Source organism: Culex quinquefasciatus, chromosome 2, assembly GCF_015732765.1.
Source record: "Culex quinquefasciatus strain JHB chromosome 2, VPISU_Cqui_1.0_pri_paternal, whole genome shotgun sequence".
Taxonomy (NCBI): Eukaryota; Metazoa; Arthropoda; class Insecta; order Diptera; family Culicidae; genus Culex; species Culex quinquefasciatus.
The window spans coordinates 63,179,169-63,198,363 of NC_051862.1; the positions used below are offsets into that span (position 1 = coordinate 63,179,169).

A 19,195-nucleotide genomic window follows, 5' to 3' on the forward strand; every position below is an offset into this window, starting at 1 on the left:
CTTAGGCCGTTGCAAATATTTTAAGAAGTTTATGTCCCCCGCAGGGGTGTGTTTGATGGGCTTGAGCTAGGTAGATGCGCATTTGGCTGAGGGCGCCTACAGTGCATACATGATTTTTAGGGCGCTGACAGTCACTAACTGATATGTGAGGCGCTTATAGTGGAAACGTATTTTTAAACTTAAAAATAAAACAAAATCCTAAAGTACCTAAACATACACATGGTTTTTGATGGTTAAACAAAGCGTAGATTAAATTAAAAATTAAAAAAAATATATGGTAAATTTACCTATTTTAACAAAGTAGTACTTATATAACGTAAGTTTAATTTTGGGGATTAAAGATTACTATTTTTGCATAAATTTTATTTTTTGGTACGATTTCTGCTGATATTTTTTTTCTGTGATTTTAAGTCAATATTATTAGAAATTAAAAAAAGTCTTGTCGCAAAAAGAACGATACACGCCTGTGAATCCGTTGCCGAAACTGCAAGGTTGAAGAGGGCTAGATTATAAGGTGTTACGTCGATTCCGCATTATCAGAAATAAATGTTATTTTATGTTTTAGATTTTTTTTGCATTCAAAAATGTACGCACCTTCCCGCAAATTTATTTTAGGAAAATTTCAAAAATTCTTTAACGGTTAGTAAGGTAATTCGCTTAGCTAAACACTTGCTAGAAAGTGTCAAAGATTTCAAGAACCTATAGGTTTGAAAACATTATTTAGTAAACTTCAAATATAAGATCAAAACAGACAAACAGTGACTTTTGCCCTTAACTTACGCAAACTTCACATTATTTTTGAAAATTCATAAAATTGATTCTAAACCTAGTCGTAAACCCTTTCTTTGTCCCGTCCTACTCAATAATGAAAATGCCCATCCCCCAACGTGGACAAATAAAAATGTTTTGTCTGCAGCGTGGAAAAACGCAACCCATTGCAATGAAACAATAGAATCTTTTAGTTATTTAAAATTGTTAAGGTCGCACCTATCATAAAAAGATAGCTCTATCTACACATAATTAAATTTGATCCATTTTGGAATTGATAATAAAAAGTGACTCTCGCGTATTCAATCCAGAAGTCAGAATTATATATTAACAGGGTATCCAGATCCACGGTAAGTTTCGGAGAACAAATCTAAGATAAAAGTGAATATTTTTTATCGATTTTAATGTATATTTCTATGAAAAATCACATGAAATTGATAGAAACACGTACATTGATATTTATCAAATTTGTCATGAACATGCCTTGAATGACTTGAACGGGACCATCCATAAACCACGTGGTCACTTTAGGAGGGTATGGTGATTGTCCACGATCCATACAAAAAAGTTTTTTTTTTGTATGGACAATTGTCCACAAGAGGAGGGTGGGTGGAGGTAACAGATTCCCAAAAAAGTGTCCACGTGGTTTATGGATGGTCCCAACTTGAAAATAACATATATAAAAAAATCCTTATTCAGTTATCCGAAAAACACAATTACTTAATAAGGAAAGGAGGCAGAATTCCTAAAATAAAGGAATTTCGTACTTTTTTTTATTTCAGTGTATGGCTTTTGAACTTTATCTTTGCAATCAAATCGGAGAAAACAGATTGACTAGCTCTCAATAACATAATCTGATGCGGTTTAGTATTACCTAAAGCGTCCAATTTCCCAGGGTTACAAAATTCCCGGGAAACGGTAAATTTTAAATTTATTCAAAATTGTTCTTATATTGGTTCTGGTTAATATTCTTCAACAAAATTGTATAAAATAGCAACTTAAATGATCAAATTAAGTGCGAGGGTCAATTAATGCCTTAACTGCTTGCAAAAACATTTTCAAGAAAATATATTGATATTCTAAATTTATAGACTATTTCTAAATTTACTAGTATTTTTTTTTTTGCAGTGATATTTTTCCAATCACAGTCTTTTGACGGCGAGTAAAATGAATCCATGCTTCAAAACCATAACATTGCTATTGAATATGGCTCTGTGAACAGTTTGAGAGAATATGATAAAGAATAATATTGAGACGACGTTAAAATGAAATACAAAATAATGAAGAAAATATGGATTTGTTGGCAAATCGTTTTTCTTGAACAAATCTTACTTCTTTGAGCTCATGAATAAATAGATAAGCTTAATAAATGATTTCGTCTAAAAGAATTTTCATAGCAATAAAAGTAGTTCAGTTCATATTAAACCTCTTACGCCCTTGTTAGCTCAGGTTATTTTTCTTGATATTAAACTGTTAACACTTTTTAACAAATTTACCAATATTTTTTTTGAATAACCCTCTCTGAGACATCAATTGATATTTTTTTCAATTTTTATCCAATTTGGCCATGGTAAAAAAACTGTAAAAAAACATAATTTGATCTTGGCAGAACAGGATACCTAAGTTTCAAATGATGTAACAACAATATTTGTTTAAAAAATTAACCAAAATTATAATAGTTAATTTTCATTTCATAATATCGTAATTTTTGTTGCTCAACGAATAAACAAGATCCCAGTTGTGAAAGCTTCAGAAACTAATATTTTTTGAAATATTTATACTTTGATATGAAATTTTCAGGCGAACTGAATGGTTATAAGAACAATAAATTGAAATGAATAAAATAAAATTGAGTTTTTCATTACTATTTTTTTGAAAATTTAAAAAAATGTGCCAAAAAGTTAAGAAAATTATGAAACTATATTATGCGCAATTATCGTTACTTTTAACGGCATTGCTTTATTGAGACAAGAAATTGATATCAAAATTTTATTTAATTTCTTTAAAAAAATAAATATGAGCATTCAAAATGTCTCAGTTAACTCTTCCTAATGTGTAACTAAGCGAAATTCGCATATTTCAGCTAGTAACGAACAAATACTGATATTTTATTGTGAGAACTTGTTCCGAAAATTGTTCTTAGAGATCTAATTGATAAAGTCTAGATTATACAAAGTGGAATCAAATTAGATAATTTATAAGAATATGTGCAACTTGCATGGATTATGTATATGTATTAGGATGTAACAAAAATTACATTTTGGCGGGCATTCAGAGGTTTGTTTCGGTGGTCATACTGAGCTCAAATCCCAAATATGAGCTTGATTGGATGTAACAGGAGCTGGCGCTTTGCATTTGAATTTTAAATGGGATTTAACCCGTAAAAAGATATTTTTTCAAAAATGTATTTTTTTAAGGCACTTTGGCCACTGAAGCGCTTATTTTCAACATCACTGGCGTGTAGGCCCGATTCTTGCACATCTTTTGGTATATATAACATTGATATTTGGAGCACCCCGAAGCTCGGTACAGACCTTCAAAGTTTGGCATTTTTTCGAAAAATCGATCCCAGCATAATCAAATGGTGTCTCGGACGCCGCGAGATGCGACTATATCTTTTTTACGATTCAGTAGCCAAAGTGCTTAAAAAATATAATAAGCATATTGTTTCAATCAATTTTCAGTGACTTTCCAAAGAAAATCTGATAAGATCGTTATAAAATTCTTACATTCTTAGAAGAAGTTGCACTTGGGGCTTAATATTATATTTCAATTTACCCCTCAAAATTTCGGGAAATAGACTTTCTTACAAGGTGCAAAATATCAGACTTACCTTATTTATCTAGGAGAACTCTAAATAATCACACCGTGTACATTGTACACTGTATGATTTAATTAAAATCAAACTATGTTTCATTTCCCATATCAGTTCTCGATCTATAAAGTAAACGAAATCACTTAGTAAAGTCCTCTACTAGAATAAAGTTGCCACATAGAGCGATTTGTTTTGAGTCCCTATCACTTCGAAAAAAACCTTAACCAGAAGCGAAGATCTCTTTCATCAAAAACTAAAACAGCAATTAATAAAGAAATATTAATGGTACTGATTTCAAAAGTATTCTTTTTTTCGAAGCTTCGGGGTAAATGTTCCGAAAAACTCTACCCGTCAAAAATCATCCTCTGTTAGAGGATAAAAAGAGTAAGTCAGCCTACACAAGTCATCTGTTGGAAACATGTTAACAAAGCGATGCATAAGATTTGCATGCCCTGTGAGGCTGTTGCTGCGAAGTGGTTGTTCAAGAATGCTACACCGTTAAATACTGTAAGCACAGAGATAAAGGATGAATAGCACGTATTTACAATATGAAAGATGATAGTGTTCTCATAAACATTGATGATCGTGCCAAAAAAAATAAAACGCATTACGCAAATGAATGACGAATGAGATTTTGCGCACTTCCAAACAAATAAAAAATAAATCAATGCGATTGTGCTATTAAAACGAGCTCCAACATTTTTACCAATTCGGAGTATCGATTCACCTGAAGGGTAGGCTTACTCCTTCAATATGAGAAAGTCATTTGAAATCATTGGTCCAAATTTGATACATTTTGGTGAGCGAGTTGGCTTCTCTCGCTCTTGGGGAGACATATAGTTGCGTGCGCACAACAACCAAATATCATTTAGTTAAATAAAAAAAACTTATGCATCGCAAGAGTGACAAAGCTAAATTGAAATAAAACAAACAACAAACCATCGCGCTAGCGACTTTGCGACAGACTGCGACAGCACTACCTTGGAACACTGAAATGTTTGGTTGACTTTCCAGAAAGAGTGCATATGACTTGAAAAAAAGAAAAGGGCGCTTCAAAATTGAGCCAAGAAATTGATGAAACTTGGTGCAAGCCCTTTTATGGTCAAAAATATCGTTTAACTTGAATATTTTTCCTTAAAAAATAAATAAATTTAAGCAAACAGCTAAGTAGATGTCATCTACTCAAATCTACCCATAAGCACACCCCTGGTCCCCCGACTCTGTCTAAATTCGTGAAAGGGGGGGGGGGAATAAAAAATATTAATTTAAATAGCAAGCCTTGATTTCAACGTTTCAGTGAAAAAAGTGTTTTAAAATGCATTATAAAACTGTCCAGTTGTTTTGCAATCATTAGTTTCCACAATATCTAAGTATTGACAAAACAATTTTTTTCCGAAAAACAAAACCTTTTGCGGTATTGTACATCGGCATTTCACAAAATTTCAAAATATTTTCAATTGATCCCAAACATGCGTAATATGATTTAAAACGCAGAAAAGGGCATTTCAAATTGATTTCAGTCGATTAGACTCCATTTTCATTAAAATTGTGAAGTTCCCTGAACAATTTTTTTTGCCCCCTGATTTTTTGGACCGATTTTGAAAGGGAAGGCGACAGAAACTTTGAAAAATATTTGCAACTGCCCTTATAAAATTTTATAAAGAAGAAGAACTCTTGCAAAAATAATCAGAAAAATCCTACAATTTTCTCTTTCAGTCTTTGTTGATCGCATTCCGATAGTTGGGAGATACAGCCTCTCAGAGTTAAAATTGGTGAAAAGTGACTTCTTCTAGTGTCATATCATAAGCCCTCATTTTTCAACTCGTGAAAGCTGGTTCGATTTCCAGTGTTAACACGTGATTTTTTTGTGAAATTTTGTGTTCCCTCTTCCAATTTCTTCGTCAACAGTCAAACGACATAAACCTAAAAAAATGCAGCTGCCTTATAGAAGGAAAACAATTTTAAGTTCAACTTAAAAACTAAAATACTGAAATTCCAATGTTACAAGAGATTATTGACTCTGGTCAACCGAATTTCAGGAAATATCAACTTTTTATATTAAAGCAATTAAATTGTGTTTCCCTGTTGAACCTAATTCACATGACATAATTGACTAAAACCCCCCTCTCTCTCTCGTTCCATTTCTTCATTCCAGACTAAACTACATAACATTTGGCCTTCGCTCGCTCTGGTTTCACGCGACCAACGTGGTCCTCCACGCGGCCGCCTGCGTCCTCTTCACCCGGGTCTGCTCGACGATCGCCGGCCTGCGGAAGAACTTTGCCGTGTTTGCCGGCGTCCTGTTCGCCGTCCACCCGATCCACACCGAAGCGGTAAGTGTGCTGTTGTTGGGGTGTACTCTTCTTAAATATTATTTATAAATTATAATGTATATATAATTTTAGAATTGTTGTAAGAAATTTGAGTAAAAATTTCAAATTAAAAAAATTAACTCTTTATTCTAAATGCGTTTAAAGCAACACCATGTATTGCTCTTGTGACATAGAACCATAAACCTAGGAGCCACTTGGTCACATAGAAATTCTTCACATACGGACATTTACAGAGTTCTCCAGCTGTATTCTCACCATGTTAGAGCTTTTGGGAAGGCGATGCCGTTTCCGGATTTGGTGCACCACCACCCACCAAGTTCGGCCAAGGACTAATACCCCGTTCGCACGGGCGAGTTATAGCCGGTTATAAGACCAAAAGTGGTTATAACTCTTAAAACCGGCTATAACTCTGGTTTTGCCCATACAACGAGCTGTCAGATTAAAACTGGTTATAAGAGTTATAACCAAGTTAAAACTGCTCGAATAGGGAACTCGACTACTTGAAAACTCATAGTAGCCTTTGGAAATATTTGCAAACGTTCGACATTGACAGGAACAAAACAACTTTTTTTTCTGTTCCTTCGCTAAACTTTACCAGCGTATCAGCACGTCCCAGTTCCATGGAGCAGACAGAGTGGCGTGGAAAGGAACTTGCTATCAAAAGAGTTTGGTTTTAGGTGAGAGATTATCAGTTGGGAATCATTTTCTTGATTCGATACGCCCTTGCAGTTTTCTCCCTGGATTCATCGCTATTTCCCGCAGATCCAAAGTCGCCCAATTCCCAAAACCCTGAGTGGACGTCCAGGTGTATCGTTTGCCGGATTTCCGTTCGTTTAGATCCGACATCACGCAAGAAATGAAATGAAGAAATGGCCTAGATCTTGAAGCACTTGCCAAACCCCAGCTTCTTGCTCACGTAGTTCGCCTTGTCCGAGATGCGCTTGCTACTCAGCTGTAGCACTACGGAGCGGTCTTACCGTTCAAATCCATCAGATGCAGATCGGTCACCGCCGCGGTCCAATGACTCGAGGATTTGGCGCGTCTTGGCGGGAACGACTGGGTCCTCTGGCTCACTCTGGCGGACTCAATGCTCTGCTACAGTTGCTGGTGACTCGCGGTGCTGCTGCTGTTGCTCGGCGGATGGACGCAGACTATACTGCAGGCCGATTCTCGCGATCACGTGTGCTGCTTCTGGGCGGGCGCTCTGGCCGCCTGGCACAAACGCTGCGTCTGTGCCAAACTCGTACGCTAGTGGTAATTCGCTGGGAAACGTAGCACTCGACCTTGGCATTTCCAGACGCCGGTGAGGTCCACTAGCTAGGAGATTTGACGCGTCTCCTAGGGACGACACACCTGCCGATCGTGCGTCGAGCTATAGTTGCCGGCCACGTGTTGCGAGTCGATCGCCGGATGGGTTGGATGCTGACGAACGTCGATGGTGGTTCAGTGGCCCAAGATCGAAGGCGAAAACCTTTACAGACGACACCACGAAGCCGTGGGGTCGCTCAATGAAATAGCGAGGCTGGTTTCTCATCGATGAGCGCGTCCTGTGGCTCGGAGGGAATGGTGTGGCCTCCTACGGACTCTCGGCGAACTCTGGCGGACATGCACGGTTCGTTCGCTGTGCGAGCTTGCTTGGGCTGCTCCGATGGGAAGCACGCGGTGTCATGGTGCTTGGCTTCCCTGTTCTGCACCGTGTTGTAAAACGTTGTCTATTAGTTTAAGCGCGGTTTTTGGTATCTACATGGACTTTTCAATCAATGAATGCTAGCACGCTGAGGATAGGTGGTCAAATTGTTAAGCGCAAAATCTGGTTCAAAAACAACGTTCTGTTTCCTTAATTTACAACGATGGGCAGGGACGACGGTCGTCGATCCGGTAAAGTGGAGGCGTAGCTATACTGCCGTTCTACGCATAATTGTCCCATGTCAATTTTGGACGATTTTGACTTTATGACATGTTTAAGTTTAGTTTTATGTGTACTTTAAGAAAAACACATAAAATCTGGTACTTTGTTCGCAAACTCATTAAAAACAACACCAAGTCTGTTTGTCCCATCGTTGAACTTCTACGGATAATTGTCCCACCAAGTATTTTCTTACACGGAATCATCAGTTTTACTAAGCATTATGTCTTGTTTACCAGTTGTATAGCAAGATAATCACAAATAAGGGTGATAACCTGCTAACTGGGGCGATTAGGGACACATAGGGCGAATAGGAACCCACGGGACAATCATGCGTAGAAACATAGAAATCGATCGAAAAATTTCAATCGCGTTTTTCTCAGTTGCACTTTTTTGAACATGGGACAATTATGCGTAGAACGGCAGTATAGTACTTCCAAATCTAGCGTTTTCTTGAAGATGTGCGTTTCGCCCTACAAGATTAAACTCAACATTACAACAGGGAGAACATGGACGCATGAACGTCGAGTGCAACGTTGGCCCAGGCGAGGGGCAAATTGTTTAGATATTCGAAAAGAAACTACTAGAGATGTCTCGATCTTCGTGAGTGGGTGGTCGGCATTTGGTTGGTATTTTAGTCGCGCAGTCTGTAGTTTTTAATCTGTTTTCTTCCTTTTCAATTGAAACAACAGCGGTAGGGATGGGAACGGGTACACGGGGGAGGGTGGGGAGGAGGCTTTTTATGTTTAATTGACTTTATCGAAGCTATTTATGTTCCTACTCTTAACGCGACCCGGACGGTCTCCTACGAAGGCGACTTGGACACAAATGTGTCGCAGGCCGATATTGATCCGCGGACGAGGTGCTAGAACATGACAGCTTGAACACGTGTGATCTTCAGGCGACCTTCCAGTGAGTTTTTGATCTTGAGACCAAAGACGTAATACAGGATTTGTCAAACTCTCAACAGCAGGGTGAAACCCATTAACAGAAGATTATCTCCCTTTTCCTTGACCGTTAGCAGCCCACGGGCCACTCTCCGGATTTGCTCAGCGTGTACATCACGCGTCAGACATCGTGACGTCTAGTCAGTTCTCTGCTTCGAAGTGCGACCATTCGAACGAACAAGGGGCGTCAATCGGGTCGTGGAGAACTCAGAAGAAGTAGTTTTCCGGAAAAATATTTAAAGTAAATAGATCAGAAAAGAATTCCTCCGCTGGCAGCATGTCTAGCATAGAAAAACCTTCCTAAAATTGAATTGCGTTGTAATACGGGTTAGACCGCAAGTTGTTGTATTACCTTTTTGATGGTGTAATAATTTGTTAGCTTGAAAAGGTCAAACAGCAAGTCGGTATCGACGATATCAATTCAATCCATCAACAATTCCAGTTTAGGTTCAAGTCAACGCGAGGAGTCTCAAACCAAGTTCACTCAGCTGGTACGAGCGGATATCCAGCGTGGTTATTTTCGGGGCAGTGCGCCTCTGTTCCGTCACGTTGTGGAGGGATTTGATAACATGTTCCGGTTTGCCTGGAGGAGAGTCTGTATATCCACAATATCTGGGATATAAAAGCGCACACGATCTGGGACACGCCGCAGAACACGGCGGGACTGTGCGCGCTCGCTTCGGTTTCGGACGATTGCTATCTGGCATATCAAGGCAGTGGGAAATTTGGTCAAGTGCCGTTAACCTGAATGCCAAGCCGAATCTCCGCTGGCGGCGATTACGTTCAGTTAATTGGGCACGAAATTGACAAAGGCAAGCGAGAAGAGCACGGTGATTTGGGGTTTTCGGTGAACGATGGTTTCGAAGCTTTCGAGTTCCGCCGGCGCTTGAAACGGTGCGTGTCGGTTGCGTCGCTTGCGTTCAGCATCTGCTCCAAGTATCTGTGCTGCAGTTCGAGATGGAACGCAACTCGCCGGCGAGCGGCAACGAAACCGAAAGTAGTGAGAACAACCACTTGATGAACTATATCAGCAAGGTCGTGCGAGCTCCTTGCCGCTGGCGTTGCCTTCGCAGTAAATGACCACGCACCGCACCGGAAGTGATCTCGGCGCAACAATGCTCTGCCGTGTATATGTGCGTATGTATTGCGAGCACAGAAAATCTATTTAACGGCGATCCAGTTGGTGGCTGCGGTGACCATCTTCGAATCTTCGGAGTCAGCAGCCCAGCTTCTACCGGCTGACAATAAAAGAATCTTTAAAAGAACTCATTCAAAACCCATCAAAATTATGGAAATATGATTTTAAAATACCTGCCATCATGCCCAAATCCGGTAGCGGAAAATGCCAAAAAACGACCCTTACCGGATATAATGCCCAAAGCTGGTCAAGGATCCGTTTCACCGCAAAAAAAAAGAAACGAAAATAGATGACACTAAATAATCGTAGCCTGCTGAAATCTGTCAAAGTAGTTAAAACCCTTAAAACCATTCGCGCCCGTGCGAACGGTTTGGATATAACTTGGTTTTAACTTAAAACCATTTCGTTAAAACCGGCTATAACTCGCCCGTGCGAACGGGGTATAACACTGGAAAGCCGTGGAACAAGGGCAGATTTTCGTGTTATCTTGCTCGGATCATGTTTCGTGGTCAACGGGGAGAATTTAAAGGGTCAGCTTTGGGCTGCAATGACGCTGGTGACGTTGCTCTGGGATGGAGACTTCGGTTTAAAGAGGCTGCAAGAAAAGGGATGAAATCAAATTTGAAGTTTTTCAGAGAAGATTTTAGTTTGAAAAATGTATTATTTTTATTGTTTAGTTATTATTCCTCAATTGAAAGATAATATCTTACCGTGATTAAAAATCAACTTTAAAGTATAAAAGTTTGCGTAATTGTGTTCTACATTTGAAAACAATATTTTCAAAATTTCAATATCACGATTACACTTTAAAAGGACTAACTTATTTGATTTCTTAGATGGACGAGGTATGACGTTATTTTCGGAATAAAAAAAAGAAAAATTTAGCTTAACATGGTTACACCCAAAACTGGGCTGCAAAGTCTGAGAGAACAATGGCCTCGAGTCGAGAGAATCGTGGTTCCATTCACGGACACAGAGAACACAGCTTGAGATGGGCGAAAGAATTATTCTTTCGAGGTTCATTTGCAAAAAGGGTTCATCCGTCAAACAAAAAACCAAAAGTGTCGACTACGGGAATCGAACCAGAGACCTTTGACAGACTAACCCAATGACTTAACTGCCTCGGCCACCACAGCTTGGTGACTAAGGAGTGGTCAGATGTCGATGTATGACACTTGTTGAAGATTTATTGTTTCAATTAACGAATGAACACATTTGTTAAGATGGTGTGAGTTGGTAGCATTATTCTTTCGATTTTGGCACTGAGCCCTCAATACATTTTGAGGGAATGATTCTCAAGATCTGAGTTTAGGGTGTATAACAACAAAAAAACAAGTACTATATTGTTATTTTAAATGAAACTTTTCTATGTAAATACTATTTTTATCAAAAAGAAAATGCAGCTACTTAATAAAAAAATTAGTCATAAAACAATTCGTCTATTGGGATATAGCTCAAACTTAGGCCACAAATAGAAAAATTGAAAAAATGGTTTCAGGTTCAAAAATGGGTATTTTTTAAGTGTTACTTTTGTTTCTGAATAATCCAGCTCATAACCAACAAGGCCCCAAATCAATCAAAAAATTGAAGCTCTTTTGTAAGAACAGCTCCATTATTTGTATGGAGAATTAAATCTAGAAATGATTGTTGCAAAATAGCTTAACAAATTTATTGAAAAAAGTATACATGAAAATTGTATTAAAAATTTGAAAACGTAGTTTATTGCTCAGTTTTAGTCTTGATTCAAAAACTAAAAAAAAACTCTGGGGTTATTTATTAAAAAATAATGGTTGATCAAAAATAATGCTTGAATTCATTTTAAAATTTATATTTTATTATTTTTATTAAAATCCATTTTTGTCTTCGCAAATATGATTAAGAATATTCTTGTATTACAAAAAGTATACAAATAAAAACATTTTTATTATCTTGAGAATGAACTTAAGGTCAAATATATAACAATAATTACGCATTTTTCCATAGGCAATATAATTTATATTAAAATATTCTTTAAAGCCTTATATTCTTAATATTCTTCAATAATTCTTTAATAATTAAGTTTTTTTGTAAAAAAGAAGGAGAATTGGACTAGTGGTTGTTTATTTATTAAATAATTCAAAATAATAAAACCTACCTGACTAAATTCAGTGTGTAGTTTTCAGTAAAACTTTAGTGGCACCATTGAAATTTAAAAACAAAAGCACACAACATACGTTTTTGAATTGAATAAGGCAGATGCTAATATTTGACGATGTTTATTCCATCGCTTTTACAAATATTTTCATAATATTTTGCAGAAATGTTTTTCGTTAAATTTTTCTTTCAATTTTCAATTCTGGTGTAAAATGTAATTATTGAAATTCAGGAAACGCTTGAAATCCTTGATATACTTAAATTCATGAAATACTATAATTACTTAACATTATTTAAAAACTTTAATTACAAAAATATTGAAATGAGCATGAGCATGAGCATGAGAGACCACCCATGGTTGTCCTTCTCCGTTGCTGAACAGGACCGTAATATCCCATCAGCACAAACGGTCACACGCTTTAAAGATCAAATGATGTTTCTCTTATCAACAGCATGCATGAATGCGCTGAAAAGATAAAACATCACGATCATCAAAACTAGAGCCGGTGCGAATAGGTAACAGTCGTTGGCCACCAACGGCGCCCGCCATGTCAGTTTGTAGATCTCGAGGGGATGGGACGGGAATGTTAGTTAGCACAGGCTGCTACCAAGGGTGGGTTCTATACGATATCCACACCCCCGCGTGTGCCGGAAAACTACTTCTACTTGGAATTTTGTTAGTGGGAAAAGGTAATGACCAGGATTCATCATAGAGGATGATGATGTGGCCCAATAATCAATGAATTTCGTTTAGTGATAGGATGATGTATTATGTATTCTCAAGGCAAACAATCGGATGATGCGGATGAGACCATTCCCGGTTATTTGGTGTTGAGTTTAGCATAAATGATTCAATCTTAGACAGCCGGCTGTGGAAAGATAGAATCAAAATTATGTGTAATTAAAAGGTGAAATATTATACTCAGCGTAACATATTTACGTAGAGTTGACCTGAGACTATTTATACTTTTAAATTATTATAAGATGAGCGACCAATTAATGACTGATGAGTTATGATGTTATCTGAAGGACTTGAACAATCGCGTTGAAACAATATTTGTCACCGTGATTCGCGGGAAACGAATGGTCGAATTGAATGATAATTTATATTTTGCTAACGCAATTTAAAACGAATCTTCCCGTGAAACAATTGCAAATCCTTATAGTATCAATTCGACCGCGATTCTCCACAAATTCTTCGTCGTCGTGCCTTCCGATCAACGGTGATGTAGGAAGGGCTTCATTCATTAAAATGAGTTTATGTCATAAGCCTTAAAATATATTCGTCGGCGTGCCTTCCGATCATCGATGATATCGAAAGGACTTAATCCAGCAATACGACTTGCTTGTCTTAAAAAAAATTCGGATCGTTTCTATCGAAAACTATATAAATAGAACAAAAAAACTCATCGGCCAACGAACGCACGAACTAAAAAAAAAAACTAAAAAAAAACTAAAAAAAAGAAGAAGAAGACCAATCACCCCATGCAAACAAACAGCGACACAAAAGAGGCGAAAATAACACGAAAATAAACAGGACTGTGCGTCCTCATAGGCACTACACTAATCTCTTTACCTAAGAATCACAAATAATACACAAACACAGAAATCACGATTTCCAATTCACACACATGAAAGCGACTGAAAATAACACAGCAAAATCCGAACCATCTGCTAAACATCAGAGAACAATAAAAAGTTGTAAACTAACTGGTTATCGTTATAAATAAGCGCACAAATTACAAAATTACAAATTACTATAAAACAAAAATTATAAGTTTAAAAAAAATATAAGCGCTATTATATTTTGTTTAATTAGAATCGATTCATTCTTAAACAGCCGGCTGTGGAAAGACCGAATCGTAGGTCAAAATATTGTCACTTATTTTTATTCCTAATCCTTCCTAACTGAATAATAAGCTGAAGAAAGAAAAAAAAAGAAAAACACACACACACACAAAGTGGGAAAGATAAACGGCAAAAATGGTAGTGGAAATCTGGCTTGAGCTGTCTAATAGCATCAAACGAACTACGAGCAAAACAATTACAATTGGAATTTAATTTGAAGTGAATATTTTCATCAGTTGTCTTCTGGTTTACGTCTTTACAATATTGCATGCAAGTTTGTTTAATTAGGTCTACCCGGCATTGGCAAAAAAACTATAGTTCTTCTGTCGACAAACACATTCATCGACTTTTATTTCGAAAGAGCGCGCAATGTTGTTTACTCTCTCTCCTTTTCCCCCTGACGCAAACCCGCACTATTCACCCACACTAGCATGCACCCTCATACCCACACATAACAGCCCACAACCCAATATAAAAGGTGAAAAAAGAACGCTCTCACCCGCTTCCTCGTCAGGAAAGAATTAAACCGCATCGCCCTCAACTCCGCTGTCAAGCGAGCCGGTCAACCAATTCGGATGAACCGGCTCGAGCCAGAGTGTATGTGCCACTCAACGTCGGAATCGTCCTCTCATTCCTTAATCGCCCAGCCCGGCTCCTCAGTCTTAAGCAGCAACCATACCAATACAAACACTCGCGAGCCGCGACTCTTCCATCGACTCTTTCGTCGACTTCAAAAGAACCAACATGGCTCGCTTGGGGGAACAATTTTGGTCATCAAAATTATCCCAAAGATCAACACTAATCATATTTTTCCGCGTCACTCCATAACTACCGAAACACGCACATTAAACCGATTCGATCCGCACCGACTCTAAAACGAAATAATCACGATTTCACCGAAAAAACGCGTTTCCAGAAGGACACCAACAAGACGCGCCGTTAACACTTTGAGCTCTCCAATTCCGGCTGATTATTCGGGAAAACAATTAACACTAATCAATCGAATAAAAAAGACGCCAGAAATTACATGCAACCCTGCAAGCAACCGAGCTGCCCTGCTGCCCACAATCGACTCCATTTAATTACAAAAATATTGAAATATTTAAAAAACCTGAAAACTCAAAATAATTAAAATCATTTAAATACCTCAGTTAATTGAAAAACTTCAAATAATTTCAAAACTATAAAAAAATAAAAACTTGAAATTTCTAAAATTATTTTCGTGTAAAATGTGAAGTCATTCTCTGCCAACTTACACAGCAGTTGCCCCGGACTCTTTTTGATTTCCGTGAAACTTTGCTTTAAGCGGTAATTTTGTTGTTTAAACATTAGGGGTTTGCATGTATTTTTCACGAGTTATCAGAATTTTACGAAAATGTTTTTTTTTTATTGAAAAAGGTTTGATTTTGACAATTTTTTCCTTTTTTTACCATTCTGACAAATTGTGATGAGTACATTCAAGCCCCTTATATTTATACAGTAACATTTTTGTTTTTGTTTGCTCTACAACTTGTGCGTCCATCCCGGGAATTCCCGGGACAAAAATCCCGGGATTTATCCAAAACCGGGAATTCCCGAATCCCGGGTTGTTTTTTATATTTTGTCCCTGGAATTCACGAAATTGAAAACATTTCAAATTTTGGCCTACGAATTCTGATTTGGTTGTGGAAATAGATGAATAGTTGAATACTTAGTAATCGATAAGAATTTTAAAGCATTAATATTTGTAGTTGGCATATATCAACATTAATTTGGCTTATTATGGAAAATTGTTAAAATTTTTGTTTACAGAACCGCAAAATGCATTGCGCCAAAAATTTTGTCTTATTTCATTTTATTTATAAAAAAAAGACTTAGTATTATATTCACAAATATTTATGACTTTAAACTTGAAAAAAATATAAAAAAACATCATAAAAAACCGGCATCTGAAGCAGCTCAGGACAAAAGTTACAAAATAAGACAACCGTTTAGGCTATTTTTTTTTGCATACTGTTCTAATTGTTTTGATTGATTTCGGTTACAACAGGAACAGAACAAAACAATTAGTACACCAATTTCCAAATGTATTGCTCTGAAATCTCCAGTACCTTTTCATACTATAGTCCCGATTATCCCCAGTTGGCGGAAGTGACTTAAAGATAATTTTCAAAATATGTTTTAAATATAAAACAAAAAAATTCTTAACTTATTCACAGTGTCACATTGACTGCTATTACTTTATTTTGTTTTAGTTTCTTGCTTTTTAAGACAGTTTCAATGAAATTGTTTAAGTTTTTGTAGTCATGTTATAGAAATTAATAAATAAAAGAAGTATATTAAAAATTGTGGTTCATTTAAATTCCAAAGCACATCAAAGAACAAAAAAAATGGTGTTCTAAACTATCTAAAGACTGCTGTCTTTGTTCAGCTAATTCTTTGATTTCAGCTTGAAAAACATAACAAATATAATGGAAACATAAGTTTTATGACTACTTCAAAAATTTCCCGGGATCCCGGGAATTCCCGGGATTCAAAAAATATTTTTCTCGTTTCCCGGGAAATTCAAAACCCTGGAAAATTGGACGCCCTATTTACAACTTTGTAGAACATTGGTATTAGAATGTCTAAAAAGAAACCCTGGAATAGTTACAAAAAACACGTAGTTGTAAAATGATTTTTTTTTTGTTCTCAATGAAAAAATTACCTCTCGTTATCGCAAATTCGAAAAGGACATAAAATTTCCCATAAAATGACATGTCTCTTGATTTTTAATAGTTGAGTAATGGCAAATAGAACAATTTTAAAATTATTTTATTACTTTTTTATGATAATACGTTTTTCGGAGTTTAGGGTACGCCATCAAATCGAGCCTCCATTTTTGCGCCAAAGTCCTTCTGACATCAAATCACTGAAAAACGTGTCTTAGTAAAAATCTAGAAAGACGGAAAGGGTCGTACAGTCCAATTAATTCAATGCATTACTTATATTTTAACATTAAAGTTTTTTGTTATTTTCAAACAGTTAAATTTTGTATTTGTGTTTTATCACACACGTCTTCATACAGATATAAAAATGTTAAACAAATGTCTACTTTTTTTTCTATTCGTGGAATTGGGCAGTTTATCAAAAAATCTTTTATGTTTATTATTTGCCGAAAATAGATTAAATGTCCAAAAACTGCGCCCTTTCAAATTTCACCCTGCGGGAATTGCCAAGAATTCACAAGTTTCGTCGTTCTGGTTTCTGCTGCTTCTCATTCGGCTGGGCACTCCCAAAGAGGCTGAACAACGAATGGCCACGTCATTAAGCTTGGCCACCGACAAATAAAGACTGCGGTGGTCACCCCAAAGCAGTCATTTTGCCGGGCGAGGTCCAAACTGGCCAAATTTGGAGCTGCTGGTTTGGAGCGGCAGGGGGGTAATTCAATAGAATTTGCAGCACCACAAAACCTGCATCAACTAGGTCGAAAATTGATTCTACTGCTGCTGCTGCTGCAAACTTGGCCAGAACATGGAAAAGCGTTTTCCGAGACCGTGCTTTTCCGGAGGGGGGCGAGCTTTTCCCGAGTATTTTAATATTTAATTCAAACATGGACTTTGCTTTTCGGGACTTGCATACTCTGGGCGGGTTTGCTGAACAGAAATTAGCTTTTTGACTGCTTTTCCGGGGAAAGCACTCCGATGTTGGCGTACTGTTTGGCCTTAATTGCGCCGGAGAAGAATTCCCGCGTGATTTTCAATACAATTCGTCAAACGATGCAATGAGGAAATGCACTATCGGCATATTATTAGTTATGCACTTGGCTTTCGAAAATAAATGCCAAATCTGTTTTCTACTAAGAGAGAAACCGTGTGTCATTACTCAAAATTATCTCATAATTGAAATAAATTTGGATGACACTTTCAGCGAGCACAAGCTCCGTGCGCACACAATTTTCACATTTTCCCAGCCATTAATTGTCCCTTGATGAGGGAGGCAAAGAGTGAGGAGCCCTCATTGGACCGGAAAAAGCCTCAGCCCCTCGAGGCATTAGTGGCCGACTCTGAAAGAAGAAGAGGGAAGAGGGGGGGGGGGAATCCCATAAATCAACCCCAGAACCGGTTCCTGTCGATTAAATCAACTGGATGGTAATTGGCGAGCGAGCACTCTCGGTCTGAATCTTGCTTTTTTTTCATTTCCTGGTTTGTGCCCATTTTTTTTCCTATTTTCATCAGCAGAACCGGAAAATCTCCTCCCTCGAAGGGGATTTTGGACTGTGGAAGAGAAAATGAGAAGAACCAGGAAGGAAAATGGGTGGAAAATTCAAAGGGAATTAATTCAACTTAAAGTGACAAATTTTCCCAGAGCAATGTTTCAGTTGTATGCTCATATAACATTACAGATTTGATCAATTGGATTGAAAATATTGAATTAAAATAAATTTTAATTTTTATTTATTTTGCTATATTTTTTTTTCTTTTTGTATTTTTGTTACATAAAAAAACATGTTGGTTTTATGTTAATGTTAATAAAAGAAATACTTAAAGTAAATACTTAAGTAAAGTCCTTGGTATAATTATTAAGTAATAAGCCAAATGTAAATTTTAATTTCGTGTTCGTCTTCCCCCTCTCTCTGTATTTTTTAAACAGGAGGCAAATAATATTTGTAAATAATATTTAGTTTTTTATCTTTTTTATTTAATTGAAATAGTAGTCCTAACTCACGAAAAATTATGGTACCGTGAAACGGGGTGACTTTGATTTTTCCGCAAAATGAAGAGTACAAATAAAATACGCTCGGAATTGTATGGAATCATACTGACCGGGGTAGATAATAGTTCAAGTTACTTCTAGAAGAAGTTTTCATCAAATTTTGAAAAGTTTCAAAAGTTGGTTAACTATAATTAAGCAAACGTTTATAAATAACATTATTTTCATATTCTCAAAGTGTCATGATATTCTCAATGAACATGATTTCAAATCGGAAAACGGAATGCATTTTCGGATTCTTCGGACAATTTTCCACTAGGAGAGGGTAAATGAAGTTGGTAAATAATAAAAATGTTGTATTTTTTAAACATAATTAAATAAAATTTCCAAATTTGAAGGCATTTTCAGAAGAACAAATTTCATACAAAATGTGAAAACTTTTGATTCGGGCTTCGAATTTAGTTTAAAATGCAATATTAATCAAACTTATTATAAACAAAACTATTTTTAACAAATTTCAGGCATAATTCTGACTTTTTAACAAATTTATTTAAAATTTAAATGTATTTTGTTAAAAAGCTTATAATCTTAGTTAACTAAATATAAACATTGATTTTTTTTTAGTTAAAAAAAATC

General features: G+C 36.6%; 1 protein-coding gene across 1 annotated transcript in view; it reads left to right on the forward strand.

Moving 5' to 3' along the window:
* Window positions 1–19,195, forward strand: part of LOC6044628 (protein O-mannosyl-transferase TMTC1) — a 181,108-nt gene that overhangs the window by 80,952 nt on the left and 80,961 nt on the right. Inside the window, exon 3 of the mRNA XM_038256541.1 lies at window positions 5,739–5,916. Coding sequence (XP_038112469.1) covers window positions 5,739–5,916 — 178 coding nt within the window. The remainder of the gene's footprint in view (window positions 1–5,738; window positions 5,917–19,195) is intronic.